Genomic DNA, 24,696 nt, shown 5'->3' with positions numbered 1-24,696 from the left:
CTTTATTTACAGCCCAGCTTAGCTAATCATTCATTATCAATCAATAATTTAATTAAAGGATCTCAACAGTTGTTTGTAGGACTTATGAATTCAAATATAAGGAAAAAAAATCAAAACTTGAAGTAATACATGTAATAGGAATTATGAGAACTGCATGATATCAGATTGTATTACAGCTTTTTGTTCAGTTTTCTTTGTGTTGATTATATGGTTTTAAATCCCTTTCTGGCTTTTTGGATGTTCAGATTTTTTCTCTTGAGTAAGAGCGAGCAACGGAACTTGTACATCTTATATAGTTTCTTATCTCGGGGGTGGATCAAGCCAATTTTCAAAGAGGAGGGGGGCATGTATTGTCTACATTTTCTTTTTTTCCATATTGTATTTTAATGTAATGCAATGTTAAATTCTATTACAACACAAGTTCTGCTGACAAATGGCTGATAAACCCCTCTTGTATGTAATTATTTGGCATGAAATGAAATATGTTTTTTCTGTATATGGAAATTAGGAATAATCCACCCTCTCTTTATAAAAGACCTGGATCTGCTTAAAAGTTCTTGCTTTTCTGAGAATTTTCCATTGTTACATCAGGAATAAAGGCTACCAATAATCATGCTTGACGATCATTGAGGTCACACATAAAGAACCCATCTCTTTGCAGATCATAGTAGAAAAACAAAGATACAATGTAGTTGGTAAGATAAATGTATTTAAAAATATCAAGAGAAACATTCCCATACAGAATCTCTGTCAATAAGTTATTTTTCCACTCTTAACAGTGAAATCTTAAATATGTAAATTGATCGGCAAGCCTCGCATCTTGAAAAATAAAATGTCCGTAGGAAAGAACTATTGTTTCACAATTGATGCTGTGTTAGAATTTATAATATCACTCTTTTTTCCCCATATGATCAGCATAAAAAGTGACAAGTTCTTCAGTCTAAATAACTTTGTTAAATCTCATTTCTGATGGAACATTTTCAGTGCACCAGATTAACAACTTTCTATGTTAGATACTTATTTAAATATAAAAATTCAAGTCTAATTTTAGAGTGAAATTTTAATATATTTAAACAAACTGTTCTAAACAACCAACATGTACAAACACTGAATTTATTTTCATATCCTTTCTAAGAATATTGATACAAAGAAAGTAAAACAAAGACTTGTATCATTCCATCTACCAAAAGGGTGTTTGAGAATATACAAATAAGTCCAAGTTTCAGAGAAAAGTCAGTTATCTATAATTTTCTTCTTTGGAAGTTTTCAAAAACCTGTTTTAGGGTACTTGAAAAAATGCCATATTCAAACATTCCATGACTATTTTAATGTTACAAGAGTAGAGGAACATTAAATATTGAATGGTTATTCAAAAAAGTGTCGAAATATAACTACAATCATTAATTTTACTCGAATTTACTGTTGTGAACTTGCAGTTTCCTACGACGCGTGTACGGAGTTATCTCCCGTTGATCTCCGCTTCGCCACGAATAAGCTGACACAATTGCGTATCCGGGGAATTTATGATCTATAATTAATATATAAGATCCAGAAAATGGTTTTACTTCATATTTTATACCCCTCCATACGTTACCAAACCCATTTAAGAAATGATTTGGGATTTTCCGTAGACCTACGCAAATTTTCCAAAAAAAATTTCAACTTCCATCGTTGTTTTAGAATACTTTTTTAACACCTTCCATAAATAAGTATACATAATAATGAAGCTTATTCACTCAAGATTTGGACCCTACAAGTTTTATTTATGTACGAGTTACAATTAGACGATACGAGGTAAAAAACCAAGAGGTGTACACGTTCACAAGAAAACGGTAAACTCTGACCTTTTATCACGTGACCAATGTCTTGAACTTAGACGCCATTAAATCGTTTGCCGTTCAACTGAAAGATTCACATAGATTCACAAAAAAAGTTTCCTCCGCTCAAATGCAAATCCTAAGAGAAGTACACCGTTGATGAAACTAATTTATTAATCTTGTCAAAGAAAACCTTGACAAAGATGTATATATAAAAATTCTGCCATGCTTATGTATGTTTATATTTATTAACGCTGAAATTCTGTACAATATTGTTATGTAAAGCAATAGTGAGTAAGGATCTATCGCACCATAAAAAAAATCCATGACATGTTCATGATCTTTTTTTACTTCGATTGAGAATATAAACGTTTTGTTTTTAATAATTTCGGTGAGCTTTTTTTATAATTAATTTGTATTGTATTTGGGTTCCGTCGACCTCCCTGACAGTAAATAACAATTCCATTTCTTAGAAAATGTAAACAATTGACAAAAATGTGAACCTTGACGATATGGGTCACTGACATCAAAGACGTATAAATAACAATATCTTTGAATTTAATGTGTAACCGTGCACATATTTTTTTGCATGTCATGGTTTTTGTTCAAGTTTATACAAGATAAATGGCTTATGATGAGGAATTTTGTATGCAAGAAAATGGCAGACGATGTTCTAGAACAATATAGAATCTGACATCATTGAATAATCACGTGACATTATTATTTGTAAACAAACCAGCACCCAAAGACAGAACAAGTGTGGGAACATTTCATACCATTCCAAATTTTGGGAATTATTTTACAGATTTTCCCAAAATTCCTGGATTTTCACATATTTGTCTAACAAATTTTCTGTCTCTGAGATGAAAAAAAACCTGGAAATCCAGCATCTTCTATATAGTTTGAGATTATAAAACCTATCTGGAATTCTAGCAGCAACTATTAAGTAGGGGGTCAACTATTTCTGGAATAGCCCATTGCACCCTAATACTCTATGCAAATTTTTCAATACATCATCATCATCCATATTTAGCTAGAAGTCTGCATGAAGCAACACCTTGAAAATATGGTCTTAACAAACCTGTTACATACTTAAATACTTTGGGAAAAACATGCAGTGAATATATATTGTTTAAAATACATATATATGGTTGCATATAATTTTTGTATTGCTTTTTCCCTTCGTAATTTAATATTTATAAACTACATGTACTTTTAAAGTGCACATTGAGTGCTCCCAAGTAAGGAGTAATATGAATGTAACACTTGGAAACATGTCCACCCCCAAACTTGTCCATATGTCAGACGTCGACACCAAAACGTGTCCTTTTTATGAATGCCCAAACCTGGCCAATCTCTCAGACGTTCCAAATGAAGCCAAAACGCCTCCCTTTCATGAACGCTCAATTTTGTCTAACGTTATTAAATAGTGATTTGTAAATCAACCACATATTGTTTAAATATAAACCCAATCGATATCATTACAGGAACCTTTTTTTTTTTTTTTTTGTTGTTGTAAAAATGGAACAGTAACTCTCTAAAAGTCAAGAAACCACTCCTGCAAGAAGCCGTTGGTGCTATACCCTGACACATTAAGATATTTAGACATCACTGCAGTATATTAGAACAAAAGAATTTACTTTGTAAATAAAGAAGACCACCACAAAGGAACATAAATAGAACAATACAAATAGTACATGCATGCAGGTTCTCAGATACCTTCTCGTATATTAAAATCCCATCAGGCAGAAATGCATCTAATGTGTAATTGTCATAATTTTGAGTTTTTGCTGCTATCCAAAATCAAAGTTGTGGAACATATTTTATCAGAATCATTTGGTAATCCATGCAATTAGTGTCTCCTCCATGACATTCTTGAACATTAAAACTAAATATTGAATAAACGACAAAGCTAATTTTGAGTGTTTGGTACAGGTTGGCTGTACTGTGCGACACAGTTAAACATAAAAGAACTCTTTTCGTCAGACAACACTGTCAAACATTCAAACATAATATCACACTGATCTGTGTCTACACTTGTATCAATACACAGTATTATATAAACCTCGACCCGCTGTCCCCATCCAATAGCGGCTGATGTTCAATGAATAAATATATCATATATGAGCAAAATAAGTACGTAGCGACTAATAATATTTTTTCATTCCTGTGTAATACAGATTCCGAACATAAAGGGATTAGATACATAACGTACCATGAACGTGATTTCCGAACGAAAATGTTAAACTAACAAATTTCAAATATCGGTCTTTTACCATATGGCACGCCTACAAAAGAGTGACTTATCTATAATAAATAATAAATTACAGGTGATAAATGATGTTCAACTCCATCGAATAAATATATTTATCGTTTTTAGCAATCTCTGCGAACGAATTAAGGGAAGATGAGAGTTTGCATGGTAAGGCCACTTCTTTGGTCTTATTAATTAAAAATAATAATATTAATAATAAGAGTTTATCAAATAACGTCCGGCTTCACATGTTATGACATAAGTCAGTCATAGCGGTATATTTATTTTTAAATTCTGTCTTGCATATTTCCATGGAGCTATATCATATAAGCTATATACACGTAAAGCTTTTCACACAGAAACTGCTAAAATAGCCTCACTTAATAATCTTGACATTCCTAATTTGATATGAGTCAAACACTTTCACTAAAAGATATTTGGTACTAATTATCTTTTTCAAAAATCTTGAAATGTGGACATGGTGTATGAAATATCTTTTTGGGCAAAACATCATTTGCGCCAAAAATACAGGCGTAACTAATAAATATAAATACAAGAGTATTTCTTATACGAGCCTCGTATTCAGGATACAATGTGTTTAATATTTTTTGTAATATGTTACATGTTAAATAGCGCAAAAGCAGTATTTGTTTTTTGATGCAAATGAAATAGAATATTGTGTCGCAAATGAAAAATTGCATTTTTTTTTTTAAATTGGCGCAAATGCAATGCGCCCGATATGAAACTATACTGTAAAATGTTCAAATACCGCGTGTATTGCTGCTCTTCATTTTTCTAATTACTCAAGGGTTTTAGATTCGAACCTTTAAGATAAATCGATCTTTCATCAGCGAAAGGTATTTTTGTTTATGCTTGTTGTTGTTGGTGTTAATATTTCAATTCTTGGTTCTTATTAAACACACACTTTACTTCACCTTACATGTGTTTCTATATATAGTGACATACTTCAGGCACTATAAGGTCTAAATGTGTAGCATACAAAAGAAAACAAAACAACGTGAAAAATTACTTACTAGTTTCTTAATGTACGAAGTTAAAAATAGTTATGTCAGACACGGTTTTTTTTTACATTCCCACTGGTTCATCAGATTTACAAAGTCATTATTAAAATTTACAAGTCAGAACTTTATGAAATAACAAGTGATTTCTTGGTGATTTCAAACAGATCCCTTCTTAATAAAGTGTTTTCATTGAAGTTTGTCATTGACGGAATAAACGGGATGAAGTAGATCCCTGGCTTTGAATTCGATTTAATGAAAATTTCATTTTTCATAAATTTAGAATCTTTAGCAAAACAGCTATATATCGAGCAATGTCACATCCCACAATATCCATACATTGAGACAAGACAAGACAAGACAAGACAAGACAATTTATTACAACTTAGGCACAAGTATGGTGCTACAAGAGGATAACAATTTACATTAACAATTACATAATTATACATTTGCAAGCAAGACACACAATAAATAAATTAGCGATGTCATACAATAGAATTGAAATATACCATATTAGGTTGATTTTTTGCAATATTTTGAATTGCAACGTAAATTGTAACATGATATAAATTATGAAAATATCTTTTTCTAAATGTCTTAAAAACGTGCACATTTTTGTTAGAACTGGCACATTACAGTGTAGACATATGAATTTTAATTGGGAAGAATTGTTTGTGTAATGCGTAGGTATATACCTTTCTCTGAATGAGCAAAGACATCCATATACCGAGCGATACTACACATCAAAAGCATCCATACACAAATAAATGCCACAACCAAAAGAATCTTAACACCGATCAATACCACACCCAAAAGCATTTCTACACATGGAAATGCATTAATCCAATGCATCCATATGCCTAGCAATGTCACACTCTAAAAGGCACCCGGTATACACTGATCAATGTTTTTTTCCTGACAAAAATATTCTGATCCCCAATTTGATGAAACAAAATATTGTAGTCAAGCAGATGACAAAAAAAAATATTCTGAATCCAGATTTTCTCCATACCTTATAGTGTTATATTTTGAAAAATCAATTTGATTGGTAGCGTCGAAAAACTAAAAAAAATGTAAACAATTTTCTCTTTCAGACTAAAAACCATAACCCCCTCCCCCCCTATTTTTGAAGTTAGATGGTTGCTCCCTAAACAACATAAAATATTAGCACGAACAATTGGTAAAGAATCAATACAAAGTTAAAGTACTTTGTATAATAATACATAAAACATATGATTGGCAGCTATAATATATACAGGTTGTATACAAGTTATATGCATGTTATGTTATAATCATTTTTTTAATACATCATTTCTAACTTTAGACAATTCAGAAATATCAGAAGAAGACGTCTTTAGTATATGTAAAGACCGACGGTTCATTATTGATTTAGATTTAGCATTGTCATTATTAATAGTTTTGAAGTTAAATAAATTTTAGATATTTTGTCTCAAGGGATTCTCTTTCCCTGTTTAGTATTGACAGTGTCACACGCAGTGGTGTTCGTCTTCAATTTTGGTTTCCATACATACTTTTGATTTCTAGCAATGTTATTTTATCTCGCCGTTATGACTGCTAACTCTTATTTTTGCTATTATAGATTTCCCAGTAAGTGATATAAAGTAAATCATAACTTTTCAGAATCAAAAAGTTAAGAATTTTGCACTTATAGGTTTTGATCTATAATGCGCTGATGTAATTTGTTAAAAAGTGATTTCAGAGAACTTATGATTTGAATTCTGGGCTAAAAGGGGAATCAAAGTTTTTAAAGACATGAAACAATATAAATTACCCAAGGGTTTTCTTTCCAAGATCAATGCTTTAAATAAATCATATGCCTAAATACTTTATAGAGAACATGATAGCTTTTGTTCTTCGAGGGAGTCTGGTTAGCTTTTCCCTTTATTTGAGATTTTACAATGTACATGCATTTCACGTAGGCTGATTGAATTTAGTTTGTAGAAAAAATATTACAAAGATATAAGAAACTCTAATTTTCCGTATGAGTTATCATAAACATAAACATTTCAAAGTAGTTCATTTTGCAGTTTTCAAGGCAATCAGACAGAAGTGAACAAATCATTTGGAGTTTGCCACCCTGACACTTTACACAAAAGCTGGCATAAATATATTTCAATCTCATCAAAATTAATCAAAATCGTTTTTATTATACAGATAAATCCTACAAACTTTCATTTAAAAACTTACAACTGCATTTTTTATTAAAAATACACTTTTTAGCATAGGTGTACCAAGGATTTGTATAGAAAGTCTTACTAGATATAAGTCCTTGGTTGTACTGAAAATTCGGCACTTTTTTAGCTTTCATGACATCTTTGGAAATTGTCATTTCATAGAATAAAAAAAAAAAAGAGAAGATATTTTATTTACAATATAAATATTTTTAGTAAAGCTAATAAATGCAATGTTCAAATATTTGAAGAAGCAAAACAGGAGAGCATGGTGAATGGAATTTTTGTTTTTGAAAATATGCATTGCCAAAGAAAAATGGCGGATATGTGTTGATGTATCTGGAAACCTATTTTGGTTCTTTAAATATTTTAACATTGCATTCATAAGTTACACTAAAAATAATAAGGTTTTGTACACACATCATTAATTGGCCATGTAAAACCAATTCCATACCCTGTTACGCTAGTTTTCTTCCCCTTTTAGTGTCACTCTGACTGAGCCAACATTGTAGAAACCAACAACTACAAGTTCGGCGTATGCTTTCATGATGACAATGTTTTATAATGCACGTTATTTGTAATGTAATTTGAAGAATAGATCTTACCAATTATTTCTACATTTAAAATTGCCGTTTTCACACATTTTCCAGTCGATTTTCTGCAATTGAAATGAACGAGAAAGCACAAATTTTCATGTCCGCCATATTCCCCAGTTTTCAGATCCAATTTTCATGGGTTTTCTCTATCACGTCCGCGTTGTAAAGATAAATGAAGCACCTGTAGCTGACGTTGTCATTACTGTTTTTTGACGTAGTAATAGCAAGTAACCAATATGCCAAGCCCAAATAGACGTTCCCGATCTAGGTCCAGAAGCAGGAGCAAATCTCCAAAGAGAAGTCTAGCAAAGAAGGCAAGAAAGACTCCAAAGAAACCAAGAGCAAAGGGTCGAGCCAAGAAACCATCTACTTTATCCATAATTGTTGCTGTCATCCAAGCAATGAAGAACACAAAAGGGTCGTCAATCCAAGCCATTAGGAAATACATCCTGGCTAACAACAAAAGAATCAACACATCTTACCTTGGATCTGCAATGAAGTTGGCTTTTGCAAATGGATTGAAATGTGGTGTTTTAGTCAGGACCAAAACTTCCGCTGGTGCTTCTTGTGCTTCTGGTGCAACTGGTAGCTTCCGAGTTGGAAAAGCACTTGCTTCTCCCAAGAAAAAGGCAAAGAAAACCAAGTCACCAAAGAAGAAATCAAACAATGCATCAAACAATGACAAGGCTAAGAAGTCACCCCGAAAGACGAAAGCTGTAATTAAAAAGTCATCGAAGTCTAAAGCCAAAAAGCCAAAGTCTCCGAAGAAAAAGAAGGCTGCCAAAAAACCAGCAAAGCTGTGTCCTTTTCCCTTAAGTAAACGTATTTACACTTTTTGTATTTAGCTGAATTTTTCGCTCCGAACGACATTAGATCTGTCACCGTATAACCATCTGATGTTAAGCAACAATCACTTTTTAATTATGACGTCAAATATTTTAAATTGTAATGTCAAATTTTTCGGGAACTTTTGTGATTTTAAGTAATGGCGGACAAATTTGCATACAAGTGTATAAGATATTGTATATGAGGGTCATAATTGGAGTACCTTCATCACCAATAACGGCAAAAAAATCTTCTAAAATGACGTTAACGGTCATTTTTGGTGCATGACTATAAAATGTACATTTTCTCTATGACGATAAAAAAATTCGACTGATTTTGACGAATCACGTTAAATTCTTTCCAAATAATTATTTGAGACCTCCGACGAATCACGATAATGATATTTTGACGAATCACGAAATTAGTATCAATCTTTCTTCTAGGTTTACCACCACTATCTAGATTGGGATAGTTGTATCGTTCGCTGGTTATTTCATTGAAGTACGCGCATCTCTATATCTCTATATTCATTCAACAGCTACTACTAAAAATCTACTAAAATTCGTAAAACATTTTCAGGGATATTCAATTATTTCAAAAACGGTCTTAATTAATATTGGTTTTAACTCTCATATTTAAAGAAAAAAAGCATATGTCATATAAAGCAGGCGCATGACTATATGTTTACTTCAAAACGCCCGGGCGTACATATGAATTTTTTTAAAAGAACCTGTTAAAGTACATGACGTGTTTCATTAAAAAAAGTCATTATCGAAAGTTTGGAAAGCGATGGGTGTATCAATATATCGGAAGTTAATAAAAGTATGGTCGTGTATAAGAGAGTAGGGTTGAGATCTCAGAAAACTAGTTGCTGGAGAAGTATGGTGACTGCATATCTCTTCTTGTTTTTGTTGCTGTTTTATGTTTTGTAAGTTATTGATCTCCATTAATTATTGAGTGAATAGATTTAACTTTACGGTACTTTTCCTAACGCATTTACAACTGTTATTGTGTTAACTGATAGTGGTAGTGAAACATGGTGGTAGTGTTGTGCGCGATTCAAGTGTCTTGGTAGAACCAATAAAGAAAGCAAAATATATTCTGCAGTTTTATATGCCACATTTAATATACATCATAAACTCGGACGATTTTTTATTTCTAAAATCTTTTATTTGAAATCAAAGTTTGTAATTGACTTCATTTTTGATGTTTCCTCTTAGAACACCTGTCTTCAATAACCGTAGCCTGAAAAATGAATCAATTGTTTTTAGTAAATAACAGTAAAACGGGTCAAAGTTTATGCTTTCGATATGTGTTTCTTGCTTGAATTAAAAAAAGTGAAATTAGATTACAATTATTCTTCATCTAGGCATTAGCGTTACATTTTATCATGGAAAACAAATATTGTGGACTCATACGAGTAAGATTTTTTTATTTGACATCACAATATTCTATCGATTTCCCTTTTAGCTACTCTTTTACATAAACTATGATCTTTAATACAGATATGCTATAGATTATAAGATACTTTATTAAAATTTATCACGTACTGTATCGTGCCTCACACCAACAATGTGAATAATGTCCCATTGAGTTGAAAATTCACCGAAGGTCAAATTTGCGGAGTGAAAGCTGCAAGATTCAGTTTTTAAATAAGCCACATTTACGAAGTAAACATCACCGTTTCAGTAATGACTGAAAATGTACTGACGATTTTTTATTCAAACTGGTTATACTCTTGGTGGTTTACTTAAAAACATGAAAAGCTGCGTCTAACAAACAATTCAATTTCTACGTCGACACGAGAAAATGAATAACATTAAAAATATAGTCATTCATTGCATTTCAGCGTAGCTAGCAACAAGTTAACATCACAATGCAAGCATCGTACTTCATCGTGACCGTCGCGGTTCGGAATATAAGAGAGACGAAAGATACCAAAGGCACATTCAAACTCATATGGCGAAAATAAACTGACAACGCTATGGCTAAAAAAATACCATCAGACAAACAATAGTACACAAAACACAACATAGAAAACTAAAGACTGAGCAACACGAACCCCACCAAAAACATGGGGTGATCTCAGGTGTGCTGCAAAAAGGTAAGCAGATCCTGCTCCACATGTGGCAACCGTCGTGTAACATCGCAAGTCAGAGCCCAAGATGTATAATGGAATTTGATGCGACTGTCATACAAGTGAGATGTTTAGCTAGCTATAAAACCAGGTTCAATCCACCATTTTCTACATAAGAAAATGCCTGTACCAAGTCAGGAATATGACAGTTGTTATCCATTCGTTTGATGTGTTTGGTTTTTTTTTATTTTGCCATTTGATTGGGGACTTTCCTTTTTTGAATTTTCCTCGGAGTTCAGTATTTTTGTGATTTTATCTTTTTCTGCGTTTAGATTTTTATCACGGTAAATGAAGACAGCTGTAGGTTTAAAAGATGCCTATATGTATGCATATACTAGTATTCGTTTATAAAGATGCCTATATGTATGCATATACTAGTATTCGTTTAGAAAGATGCCTATGTGTATTCGTTTAGTTTTTTTTCTAAGTTAATGAAGATAACTGTAAGTTTAGAAAGTCTATTCACTCACTGTCAATGCATTCAAAGTTAATTTAAAAAACATTGGATTGTTCTCCAGAAAACTTAAGCAGAAGACTTTTAAACAGTGCGGCGCCTTCAACGTAAAATGGAACATTATAAAGCATGTCCAGTGTACCAGGGATATGTGACTAAAGATATCCGTTACGTAAAGTACTTCAACATTTAATTTAGTTCTACTATTGTATTCATTACCTTGTGGTTTATTATTTCTTCCAGTGTCTACGGGAGTTATATACTGGTGCTGCGTACGTCTCGTATGTTACTTGATCTACAAGATGAAAATCAAAATTAAATCTAAATCCAAATTCAAATTGTTCTTTTGAAGTAGTTACAAAACACGACTTTTAAAGACATAAGTTGTGTGATGTATTATGATTTTACAAACGTTTAATATTAATACTTACCACGAATACAACATTTTGCCCCTCTGCATCCATATGGCATATTTACGTCACAAGTGAATCCTTTGCGACATGCAGGGCCGATTTCGCAATATCCGTCTTTATTGTAGCATATTGGCATCAGGTTTTGGTAATAACCTGTAAGATAGAATAAGGTTGTCATTTTGTTGGTAAAAAAAATAAATATAGGAAACAGGTAATAAAGTATTGAAAAAAAGACGGATACTTATCATTATGTCCACAGTAAAAACGGCCAATTGTCAAGCAAAAAAAAATTGAGAATGGAAACGGGGAATGCGGCAAAGAGACAACAACCCAACCGACGAGCAGAAAACAGCTCCAATGGGTCTACCAAATTATACATATCACCGGTTGTGTACTAACATGAGCAACACGACGGGTGCTACATGTGGAGCAGAATCTGCTTACCCTTCCGGAGCACATGAGATCACACCCAGTTTTGAGTGGAGTTTGTGTTGCTCAGTCTTTGGTCTTCTGTGTTGTTTTGTGTACTGTTGTTTGTCTGTTTATTATTTTCTTTTTCAGCCATGGCGTTGTCAGTTTATTTTCGACTTATGAGTTTGAATGTCCCTTTGGTATCCTTCGCCTCTCTTTTATCAAAGGACTACTAGCAGTTACTGACATGCCAGCTCCAGATCTCAATTAAACTGATTGAAAGATTATGTCTTAATCATATGACAATCAAGCACAATCCCATTGTTTTCCATTCGTTTGATGTGTTGGAGCTTTTGATTTTGCCATTTGATAAACGGACTATCCGATCTGAATTTTCCTCGGAGCTCAGTTTTTTCACTTTTTTTCCACCCGTTAGGGGTTTAGTATCATACCATTATAAAATATACGAGAAGAACATAACCCGTGTCATGCCAACAACTGGTCTTAGAATAAATGTGTTTATTTCCGATGCAAAGACCCTATGAGCGAATCAATATTAATTTCAAAAAATGTCATCTTTAATGACTTGACAACAGTATCGTAACTATATCCCTTCTGAATAAGTCTGTTTAACGGTTTGGTTAGCTTTTGAGTTGAATGACGACATGTTTGTGCTTTGTATAGAATATTACCACAAAAGATAGAATGTGAAATACCTGAACGTATAAGATGTCTGCACGTTGATTTATATTTACGAATGATGTCCTTGCACCGATGGTAAAATTTAGTAAATGTTTTGACAAGTTTGTTATATCGAAAACCTTGGTGTAATAACTTTTCAGTAATACAGAAATGCCTATCTTAAATAGATATATAGCTGAATATTGAACATAACCTACACATCACGGGCTGAAATCGTGACATAAAAATGAAGTAGATTTGGAAAGACAGAAAGTTTCTGCTCGGCAGAAAACGAAAGGAGAATAATATTACTTCGTCCAAAACAATTCAGCATATTTCATCCTTTTATCCGTTATGTAAATCACATTGACTGTAAATCATAATAGTAACATTAAACAAATGAAATGTTATTTATCAACGCACAAGGGATATGTTAAAGTTCACGAGAAAAATATGACTACTCCTTTTGATAAATTTATAAAATCAAACTAATTCCGAAGATGATCAAATGAAGATGAATCATTGGTAGATACTGCGTTACATTTTAGTACTTGTAAAGAAAAAAATATTTCCAAGTGTTACATTTTTCAAACGCTACATGGGAATTTTTTGCATGTGTGCTTTTTTATGCTTTATAAGTTTCACACCATTACGACTCCCATATTTGAACAGCCAAAATTTAAATAAAATGAGACTTTCAATGTGACGTAGAATTATAGTGCTTAATGTCTTTCGTGTCTTTCATGTCTAAGTGTTATTTTTGGTTGTTAAATGATTTAAATTCATGGAAATATGCTGGTTGATATTTTTGATATTTTTATATTTGAATTTATATTTTGTTTACTCAGTTGGAACAATAAGCAATCCCCAAACTTTCTCAGATTTTCTTTCTATACGAATACACTGTATTATTATACCTCAGTAAGAATTTTGGTTTATAAAATTATGTACGAATATGTTAAACATTTTTACAAAATTGTCTGAAAAATACTATATACCGGTTGATCCTTTTAACATCTATTTACAAGTATTTACTGGCAGCATACATTTTCCTGCATTTTTATACAGATTGCGTTCTCAATCGATGATTAACGTTAAATGATTTTTCGGAATGCTATAATGTTATCGTTTAATTTGACTCGTCCCAGGAGACTCCAGAAGGGTTGTTTATCAGACGAGAAATGGACACAGCTGCACAGCGGGAGAAGGTCGAATTGAATCTATTTCAGAGGGAGACTTAGAGGAAATACTGTACGATAAACATTCAGAAACAACCAGTTTCTTTCTATATGATAAATCATTTATTTACTGGTTATGAGGACACTATCAAGTTTATTGTCCTCATAGACAGTAAATAAGTGTGTGATATTCTGTAAATAGTCACTAGAAAAATGCAATCGTTACTTATTGAAATCTATTCTCATGACTGTACTTGATGCTACGGGATCATCATCATTTTTTCCTAGAGAGTTTCAATTAAGGATAATACGGGATTTAGGAGGCAATGTGAAATCAACATGATAACCTTCAAAATTAAGGAAATCTCAATGACAAAACTCATGATTAGCTAAGGGAAGGTCAAAACTATTCGAAAAGCTGAAAAATGTTGCAAAAGTACATCAACTGAGATAGATTATGTTCAAGTTTCATAAAATCATGTTATGTCGTTCATTATGTGTGTGCAAATACACATCGGGCTAGTGACGAGCGGTTTGACGGACGAAAAAAAGACAGATAGGCAATCGCAATTTACCGCCTGCTTCAACAAAATGGATAATAAATATACATATATATAGAAAGACTCTTCAACTCTTTACATTATCATGATTATAAACTGATAAAAATGTATATTAACTTTTACTTGAAATATTCTAGACGCAATATCTAGAACTCACACCAGCGTTTGGATACCGCCAAAATGATTCAACTTGTTTGATCGGTTTTTACTTTTTGTAAATTCTTGCAAGCTCGTGTTAGAAAACTAACAATGATTTGGAAACAAAATATTAAGCAAATAAATTTTGAAAGTGGTGAGTGGAGACAAGTTGCCTTGAATAGTGATAATAACAAGATTTAATATTGGATTATATACGGATGATAACTGATAACTTTTCTCTTTTTGTAACATTCATACTGTAAAAAATAATCAAAGATACGTAGCTATGGTGCAGTCAAGTTTGTACCGTTAACTACCACTAGGTCTATACCTATGTTTGTGGACTGTTAGTCCCAGAGTGTATGATCAGCTCAATAGCTATTACTTTGATACTGGCATGAAAATATGAATATTGTGTTATCAAATTTTGCTGTTACAAAACTAAGAAATTATTATAAATAAAGAACTATATCTCATCATGCAAAGATCTGTTACCTTGTCCAGCTTTGGCTACACTTTTTGTCTTTTTTTTGGTATGAATAATTTTTGCATTTTCAAATATTTTGGCATCGAGTATCACTAAGGGGACATTTATTTTTCGAAATACACATCTGATGCTTTATAATTGGTACCATTAAGGTTATTAGCTACTTGTGATTACCAAATCATTACTGTATTTGCTCAGACTAAACCATTGCGGGACAAGATTTGTGATTAAAAAAATTTAATTGAAGTAGCTTTATTTTACCACAACATTCTACAATCTTTCGTATTAAGTGAAACCTTTAATTTCTATCTAGGGAATCTTAAACTGCAGGAATTAACTCATGTTATGTTAAGAATCTTAAAAATAGATAATGTTTAAGTGTTGCCGCTACATAGTAACCCAACTGATATGCTACTCTCTGAAAGTCAAAAGAGACATAATCAAGAAAGCTAGAAACTGATATTATATACATTCAGAAATCGCTTTTTTATGCCTTAACATTTTTGAATATTCTCGAAGTTATAAAATCTTATTAGATGGACCAAGATGATGTACCATAATATTAATATAAACACAGAAGCACTGCATTTTAAATTTGGCTTTTTCTTTGTAATCACCTGTATCCAATATATTTTAAGTTTTTCTTCATCGGCAAGATATAAATAAATGTTAAAATAGTAATCCAAAACAACTAAATAAACATGTAACAAAATAAAAAAATTTTGCAGGGTCAAAATAATAGACCCAAACCAAACGTCAAAATTAAATTTTGTTCATCTACAAAACGATTTGCCATGCAACATGGATGCAAAATGAAAAAGGAAATTTGTTTACAATATTGAACTTACCTGTAACGCACACAGCGGTAAAAACTAAAATTGCGACGATCATCTGGATTGACTTCATCTTGAAAGTTTATAGCGTATCATTGAATGTTGATGCTGCTTTAAATATAAAAGGAAAATAGATTTTTAGACAGATGTGTCACTCATTATATGCATGAATTAAAAAGACATATATAAAAAATTGGATTAAACAGCCACGCAATATGTGAAAATTGAAGGGCAAAGCTCTTGAAACTTGAAAAAAATCAAATTGTTGAGAATATAAATCGTGTTTGAACACAATTTAAGTTTTGATGCATATAAATATCAAATCAAGATAACAGAATATTAAAGGTATTATTTTACACTACATTAGCAATACAAGCCATTATCATTAGTATTACATAGAAAAAAATATGCTTGTTAAAACGTATGACATGTTTACAGTTTTTAGGACATTATAACGACACATTGTTATCACTAGTTGTTTTAGTTTCATTTCACATAAGTTATCAATTTTCTTTAGAACCCTTACCAGTGGTAACAAAACATGAAAGATTCAGGATTTATCTATCCCAGAACAAAATTTATAAATACAGAATAGGCAGAAGATACTAAGTGGAATATACAAAAAAAACATAATACGAAACTGATCTTGGAGAGAAAAATTAATTGAAAGTTACTATTCGTTAAGTCATAAACTCATCACAGATACTGGGCTGATAATTTGGTACGCCAGACTGGTCTACATGAGACTCATCAGAAAAGTGGGGGGGGGGGGGATTGCAAATCAAATACGAAGTTGAAGAAGAAAAGAGGATGGGGAGATTGGATACTACAATTTGAACACTTCAATGATGGTCATCTATTAAACAGATATTTCATAACTATTAACCAATTCATGATCGAGTCCTTTATACTCTTTAAGAGAAATTCAACTTAACCAGCAGCACACCTTTATCCATATATGAAACATACGCTATATAGTGTATTAAGTGTGAGATATATACCCCATGTACGGTGTTGACATATGCACGGACAAAGGACGGAGGAACGATATACCATAATACGTCCTTTCTAATATGGGCTTATAAAAGTTGTCTGTCTAAGTGTATGATGCTTCTTCATTATGTTCATATATTCACGGCTGGCATCCGAATGATCGTGAAAGAAATAAGTAATAGTAGTCATGTATTTCTGTCGGATCGTAGACATGTCTTTTATTGGATCATGAATGCAATTAAATGCAATGCAAATAAATCTGTGAAAACAATCACAGTATTAACAAAAGGTGGAAAAAAATCAGAAAAAATATGTTTATTAAAAATATATGAGAAGGTAAAGAAGGTTAATTTAGGTAAAGAAAAAATGAAGTTTTTTTTCTTAAAACACAGAAGGCGACACATAATTCGATGCGAATTATCAACGAAAAAAAGCCCACTTTTAAATCTTTAATGGTCACGCTGTATTAAGTGTGTCAGATAGATCAGTTAAAAAGGTTATGTATTTTTCCATGAAAAGGTTCAGATTATTTTTTAATCATATGATATTTATTTTTAATCAAGTTAATCGTGAAAGATCAGGAAACGTATTATAATGATCGTGAAAGTCACCAGACTGAATGATCAGGAGTTTAGAATAATTCTTTTACTCATATACATGTATATGTTACAGTGAATTTATATAATCAGGGATTATGAAGAATCCTTGATTTTTCAGGTATTATACATAATCAGTAAAATCGCTAGTGATTATATATAATCACTAAAAATGACCAGTGATTTTATATAATCACTGAACATTTTAATAATTATTTTACAAATTCCCTAATATGACTTCATGGATTATCAATAATTCATAGATCCTTTGTTTGATATTTGATAAAAAAAATTAGATATATACAAATTATCATTTGTTTTTCTTATTCCTTCAAAATATAGGTTAATAACAGTTTTCATTCCTGATCTACTAGGTAAATCTTAAGTGAATAGTTTTTCCAGTGATATTTTATCTAACTGTTGACCCACATTATTTCACAAACAAATAAATATGGCACAGGCCCAGCTGTTTCTTGGGCTGGAGCAAATGTATGATCAAAAGTTATCGTAAATTGCAAGGCAAAAAAGGCAAGATATGGACAAGGAACAAATACAATGACATTGTTACTTTGATGACAAAAGAACCAAGGAAAGAAGACAAAACTCCTACTTATTATTATCTGCTGACAAAGTAAGTGTTCAAATAGTTTTAAGACTCCTACCATCCCTTATATGTCATACATGTTACACTCTTTACAGCATTGTTCATTAACATAGGGGGAGGGCTGGTTGGCATTGATCTAAAAATAAAAAAAAAAACGCTTTTGTAAAATGAAAAAAAAAATGATTTCACGAAGAATTAAAAAAATATCTGACGAAAATTTTTTTTGTTAAAAGCAAAAATTGTAAAAACTAGAAACAAAAGTACCATTTATCATATGCACATTTCAACGATTTGCGTCTTATTAGTATACTATTGCTTGATAACAAGTCAGTCGGGTTGGGGGCATTGAGGGGGAAACCCCCTCCCCCATTTTGATTGAAAAACAAAATTGCATAAATGTCAGGAACAGATGAAATAATTTCGCTTTTAAACACAAGGGATAATATTGAAGATATAACCAACACAGGATTTCGAAATAACGTAGAAGACAATAAAATCAATAAAATCAACATTCCCATTGATTGCGATAACTTTACATGTATTGTTTGTCAAAAACCAGTATCAAATGTACATAAATGTTCTAAGTGTAAATGCATAATGCATGTCATTTGTTGTAAAACAAATGGTGAAGAAGGTTATGGAACATCTGTTTTGCATTTTTGGTGTTCAACAGAAAAAGAAATTCAAACTAAGAGAACAAACGCACTTTAATGTATAGAAAAATAGGCAGAACGAATGATTGACGGATCGAACCAAATTTTGAAGGAGGTCGAATGTTCTCATACCATCCGAAAAAAAACATAATGACCATCGTTCACGAAAAGACTAAAAAGGGATATAGCCTGGCAATAAAACATGGATTTCTATTCAGATCTTACACAAGGAATCAGTTCGAGGCTGCAAATTCCCTTTTTTTTTTTACATATTCAGATGTTTGTACTGAAAACTTTTTTTTCTCTTTGACCTGTCATAAAATGTGATTCGATATGTGAAGGACAATGTTTTTTGAAATGTGGAAGTTATGACAAGACAAAAACAGATGTAAATCATATAATTATTTTAATATATTGTGGTTAACATTTTGATATATTGTGCCTCACATTTTAATATATTGAGATTAACATTTTGAAATATCGTTCCTAAAATTTTAATAAATTAAGGTTATCATTTTAATATATTGTGCTTAACATTTTAATAGATTGTGCTTCACATTTTACAATTTATGTTTATAAGGTTGTTTTAATATGATTTTATAGAATAAATCATTTAGCTTTTAATCATTTTCCCTGATTATACAAATTTATTGTAACATATATACTTATATTATGATGCAGTAGAATATGTCCCCGATTTCACGTGTATATCCACAAGTATTCCCGTGCATTGATGGAAAATTACTAATCTGCTGTAGATTATCTTCTAATAATAATCTTAGGTCAACAGTGAACGATAGAGCATTTTCGATATCCATTTCTTGTGATATTACTTGAAAACTCAAAGCCTCATTTATCTGGTTACTTGAACCATGCCAAAGTGTGGTATACAATTTGTATGACAAACAGGACAGGAATTTTTCAGGCGAACACAGGAACATCTATACCACTCTTGAAAGTCAAAGAAATTCAAAAGTGTGATTTACCAACATTTAGGAAAACGTAATCACTATATCAAATTTCAAAAATTTCAACCACTCGAAGCTATCTAGAAACAACAAGGGCAATATCATAAACAATTTGAAGATTCCCTTAAAATTATTGAACTGTCTTGGACTAAACGACTGCAGAATGCATATCCTCTTGGTCTAAATGGCAATATGTATATCTAGAATATCTAATGTCTCTACCATTCGAAACTTTGCACCTCCTTATTATGATAACACAGAACCACCAATTATTTCGTATACATCGGACGCAAGAGTAGAAAATAACACTCCTTCAACTTGAGACTGTGAATCGACGAATTTTAGATATGATCCCTATGGCCATGTTATCACGTGGGACCTCAACATAGTTCAAGACCGAGAGGTTAAAACCTTTTTGAAAAAAGGAATCAAAATACTCTACCCAAAAGTTTACAACAAAACGGACAACTTTTCGTTCCCTAATGTTAACTTTCCTTTTTTTGGACGGTGATGTTCCTTTTGCACCATCTTACGGTGTTTATATATCCAAACACTTTTGCTATGCTCGTGACTGTAGTGACGTTTTGGATTTCAATGAACGTAACTTATATGTTATTGGTATATTATTGAGTCAAGGATTTCGTTACCACAAATTAATTTTTAAAAAAAATTTACTTAATTCTCCCATAGATACAAAGATTTGGTTTGCAAGTTTGTCTGTACCTGTAGAAAACTAATTACTAATGGAATAGCACATCCTAATTTTTACGGTGATGTTGTTTACCGAAAATGTAAATTTAGATATGATCCATGTAAACCTATTGATCCATTGAATAAAATTATTCTAAAAGGTTACCAATTCATCACTGTAATTATATCCTTGATTATTGTTTTTATCGGTATAAATATTGATTTTGTAAACGGTAAATTAAGATGAGACTAAATATTATTGTTATACACATATGTAGATTCACCGGTCACTCTCCATCAAATTTGAGATCATAATTGAATAATGTCCTTCTAAATTGGACACTGCTTATCAATATAGAATATCACATTATACCTATTTCTGTTTCATCCGCGAATAGAAGGGTTTTTTTTCAAAATCTATTTTAACAGAAAATTAAAATTTAGAATCAATTTAGAATTCCATATTGTACCTATTAAATATATTTTTTTCTATTGAAATCCAAGCACATTAATTCCATCCGATTCAATTTGATATATCATTTAATGCTCAATTTAAATTTTTCATCGAAGTAATAAACAAATACATTTTTTTTCAATTTTGTAAGTTTTTTTACCGAAAAAGTTCGTTTTTACCACAGGTTTTTTTTACAATTTTAACAATATATTTAGATATGGACCATACTTTTATAGCATATTAATGATTGAAATAAGGTGAGGCATTTTTGAACTATCATACGTTATAAAAGTGCCGACGGACGGACAGACAGACAGTGATTACAATACGGCACCACCGACTAGTCGGCCTCGTTTAAGTAAAGAACTAGCTCCAATGACATTGAACAATCATAGCTCTATTCCGTTAAAAAAGTATGTTATTCAAGTCCAGTCTTCAGCAATACCAATTGCTATTATAAATTAGCATATAATTACAGAATGATTTGAAAGGATTTTTTGCAAATATGAATAAGCAGCATCTGATCTTTCACTATCTCTTTCACTATCATCAAACAGCAGTATCGATCTTTCAAGATCAGAAATATCAAAATTATATATAGTTTCCAATTTTTCCAAGCTTTGTGATGAAGCTGCTGAACAATGATTTTAGAGCCATTTGTCACAGCCATCCTGCAAATAGTTGTTAAGTCATTTATATCAGGAAATTGTTCATGTTTGTTGACCTCTTTTTTTTTTATGTCATTGAAATGTTGATGAGCATTTTTTTTGTCTCTTGTAGTTTGTAAAAACGGTTACTTTTAAACATTGCGTTTTTCTCAGATGTTGAATGCAAAATGTTTAACGATTTTGAGAGTCATTTTTTTATTTTTTCAGCCTTTTTGATTATATATAAAACGGATTTTTTACACATACTTTGAAGATTAATTGCATTTATGATCCGGTACAAGATCTTCACTATCCAAACGCAATACTGGACCAAAGTTACTTATTCATTTATGATCATTTTTCTGGATAAACGGAATGAAACTTGTGATAACGAACTATCTTTTTTTTTTCTTCAGTTGATCAAATTAACTATAAATTACCTATATCAGTCTGCTTCGAATCAAAATTTTAAAAGGTGACATTCATGATAATAATGTATCTGATGTAATCCATTACTTACAATTAAACAAGTACCCGCAAAATATTGCATCACAATTTTGAAAAAAAATTGACGTCATAACTAAAAAATGATTTATGATTGACGTCAGAAGGTTATTTCGAGACAGATCTAGGGTCATTTAGAGACAAAATTCATCTAAATACCAAAAATGTAAATACATTTATAGTTTCAGTAATGAAATAAACGAATTCCACACTAACCTATTTTACAAGCCGTGTCGGACTTGCATTGAATAGGGAGCTATCATAACTCAATGTTGACAGTGACTTTAAAATGAAGGACAGCAATATAAAAGCAGTGGCTTTGCTTTTGTGTTTGTCAAGTGCGTGAAAATTAAAATAACAAAAATAAGCGAATTGCAAGGAAATTTAAAACGGAAAGATCTTTATCAAATGGCGAAATCAAAAGCGCAAACGAATGGAAAACAACTGTCATATTCCTGACTTGGTACAGGCATTTCCTTATGTAGGAAATGGTGGATTAAACCTGGTTTTTTAGCTAGCTTAACCTCTCACTTGTATGACAGTCATATAGAATTCCATTATATTGACAACAATGTGTGAGCAAAACAAACAGATATAATAGGGAAAAATGTCAAAACATGGGATACAGCAGTAAACATTGTGTTATAATCTTGATCACAATAAAAACAAATAACTATTTAACAAAGAAAAATAAAATGGCATATAGAAACTTCATAGATAAAGAACATACTAGGCAAAAATGAAAGACAAGAATACAAAAATTACCATACAACAATAACACAATGGCGGGATGTATAAATACCGAGCCACACCAAAAGTATATTACAAAAAATGGACTAAGTAGTAAAGGTTAAAATATAACGTCAGTACCTAGAATCTATACTTCAAGACCATCATGTATTAATTGTGAGATTGAAACGGAAGCGTGATTGTATCATGCATTTGTACACAATATCCTTTCTTACCATTAATGTTACATATCTACATATCTTAAATATTCACATTTACGTATAAACACATGTTAGTGATGGATCCTTAAATCAAGCATGTCTTTTAGCAAATTAATTTCTTGTTTATCAATCTTAAAAAGGAGAAATAGGAAATAAGCAAATGTTTCGGCACATTATTTTTCAAAATTAGAAAGCATTATAAATGATACAATGAAATACTTCACACAATCGCAAAATATCTGTATGTCTGATGTCTAAGATATGTTTTTTGGTTCATTTTAATATCTGCTCTCGAAATTCAAGGTAAGTGTTCTTAAATACAACGAAAATGCTTCGTTTATTCTTTTTTGACAGCTCCTCAAATTTAAACTGCTGTTGTTGAGCCATACAACTCCATCTTGACCACTCACACAACCCTTGAACACTCTGACTGTGCCTTTATGGTTGATAATGAGGCTATCTATGACATATGCAGACGTAATTTAGATATATTAGATATAGAGAGACCGTCTTACACAAATTTGAACAGACTGATTGGTCAGATTGTCAGACCAACTTGGTACCATATCCACGCATTCATTTTCCTTTAGCTACATATGCTCCAGTCATATCTGCAGAAAAACCTTATCATGCTTACCAATTCTTGCTTTGAACCAGCCAATCAAGTGGTAAAATGTGACCAACGCCATGTCAAGTATAAGGCTTGCTGTATGTTGTACAGAGGAGATGTAGTCCCCAAGGATGTCAATGCTGCCATTGCAACAATAAAGACCAAGAGAACTATCTAGTTTGTTGACTGGTGTCCAACTGGCTTCAAGGTGGGAATCATTTATCAACAACCAACTGTTGTCCCAGGAGGTGATTTGGCTAAAGTACAGCGAGCTGTCTGTATGTTGAGCAACACCTCTGCAATTGTTGAGGCTTGGGCTTAGCTTGATTACACATTTGACTTGATGTATGCCAAAAGAGCTTTTGTACACTGGTATGTAGGTGAGGGCATGACGAAGGAGAGTTTTCAGAGGATAAGGAAGACTTGGCAGCTCTAGAGAAAGATTATGAAGTACTAGTAGTTGGTGTTGATTCTGCTGATCAAGAAGGAGAAGAGGAGGGTGTTTTATGTGGCATACAATGAACAGAATTTGTGCTTTCAATTTATAGTGCATGCATACATGAAATTGAAGTCAGATTAGTACTCAATAGGCCAAATTAGTTGTTATTATATTGAATCAACATTAATCAAGGTTTTTACATAAATGATATATATATTTATATATTTGTACATTCGTTAAAATTAAGAGGATAATGTAGCAATACTTAGGACATTTAAATCATGTGAATATTTTCAGTTTTGTTAAAATAATTAGCAACTTTCTTGAAATTGATATTTTGTAATAACTTTATTTCATAGGGAAAGTATTCAATCTTCCATCAGTCTGGTGTCAAGATAATATTTCAGCAAGGGTTAAAAGTAATTTTAGTTTAAACAACAGTTAATATTATTTAAGGACACCTTAAAATATGAACTGAAGAAAATAAATGTCAAAACGATTTACAAGTCAATTGTACATAAACTGTTTTAACATGAACACATTTAGTGGGAAAACTTTTGATGGAGTAACTGAATAAGGAGAAGTTAGGAGGA

The 24,696-nt window shown here is 31.7% G+C and overlaps 1 protein-coding gene, 1 long non-coding RNA gene and 1 pseudogene across 2 annotated transcripts; 2 read left to right on the top strand and 1 right to left on the bottom strand.

The window, feature by feature from the left end:
* The first annotated feature begins 8,114 nt into the window (after positions 1 to 8,114).
* On the top strand, positions 8,115 to 8,723 carry LOC127703758 (sperm-specific protein PHI-2B-like). The gene has a single exon (XM_052207839.1). The coding sequence runs from the start codon at positions 8,115 to 8,117 to the stop codon at positions 8,721 to 8,723; it is 609 nt and encodes a 202-aa protein (XP_052063799.1).
* Positions 8,724 to 9,818: 1,095 nt separating this feature from the next.
* Positions 9,819 to 16,114, bottom strand: LOC127703786 (uncharacterized). Its single transcript, XR_007983043.1, has 4 exons — positions 16,011 to 16,114; positions 11,726 to 11,860; positions 11,514 to 11,589; positions 9,819 to 9,948 (listed from the first exon to the last, which is right to left on the bottom strand). It is a non-coding gene; the product is annotated as an uncharacterized LOC127703786 (long non-coding RNA).
* A 7,311-nt stretch (positions 16,115 to 23,425) lies between these two features.
* On the top strand, positions 23,426 to 24,186 carry LOC127703791 (tubulin alpha chain-like; annotated as a pseudogene).
* The last annotated feature ends 510 nt before the right edge of the window (positions 24,187 to 24,696 follow it).

The sequence above is a fragment of the Mytilus californianus genome, unplaced genomic scaffold (genome assembly GCF_021869535.1).
Source record: "Mytilus californianus isolate M0D057914Y unplaced genomic scaffold, xbMytCali1.0.p SCAF_50, whole genome shotgun sequence".
In the NCBI taxonomy this organism is placed as follows: domain Eukaryota; kingdom Metazoa; phylum Mollusca; class Bivalvia; order Mytilida; family Mytilidae; genus Mytilus; species Mytilus californianus.
The sequence above is the reverse complement of the archived record's forward strand: the minus strand, read 5'-3'. Positions and strand labels throughout refer to the sequence as shown.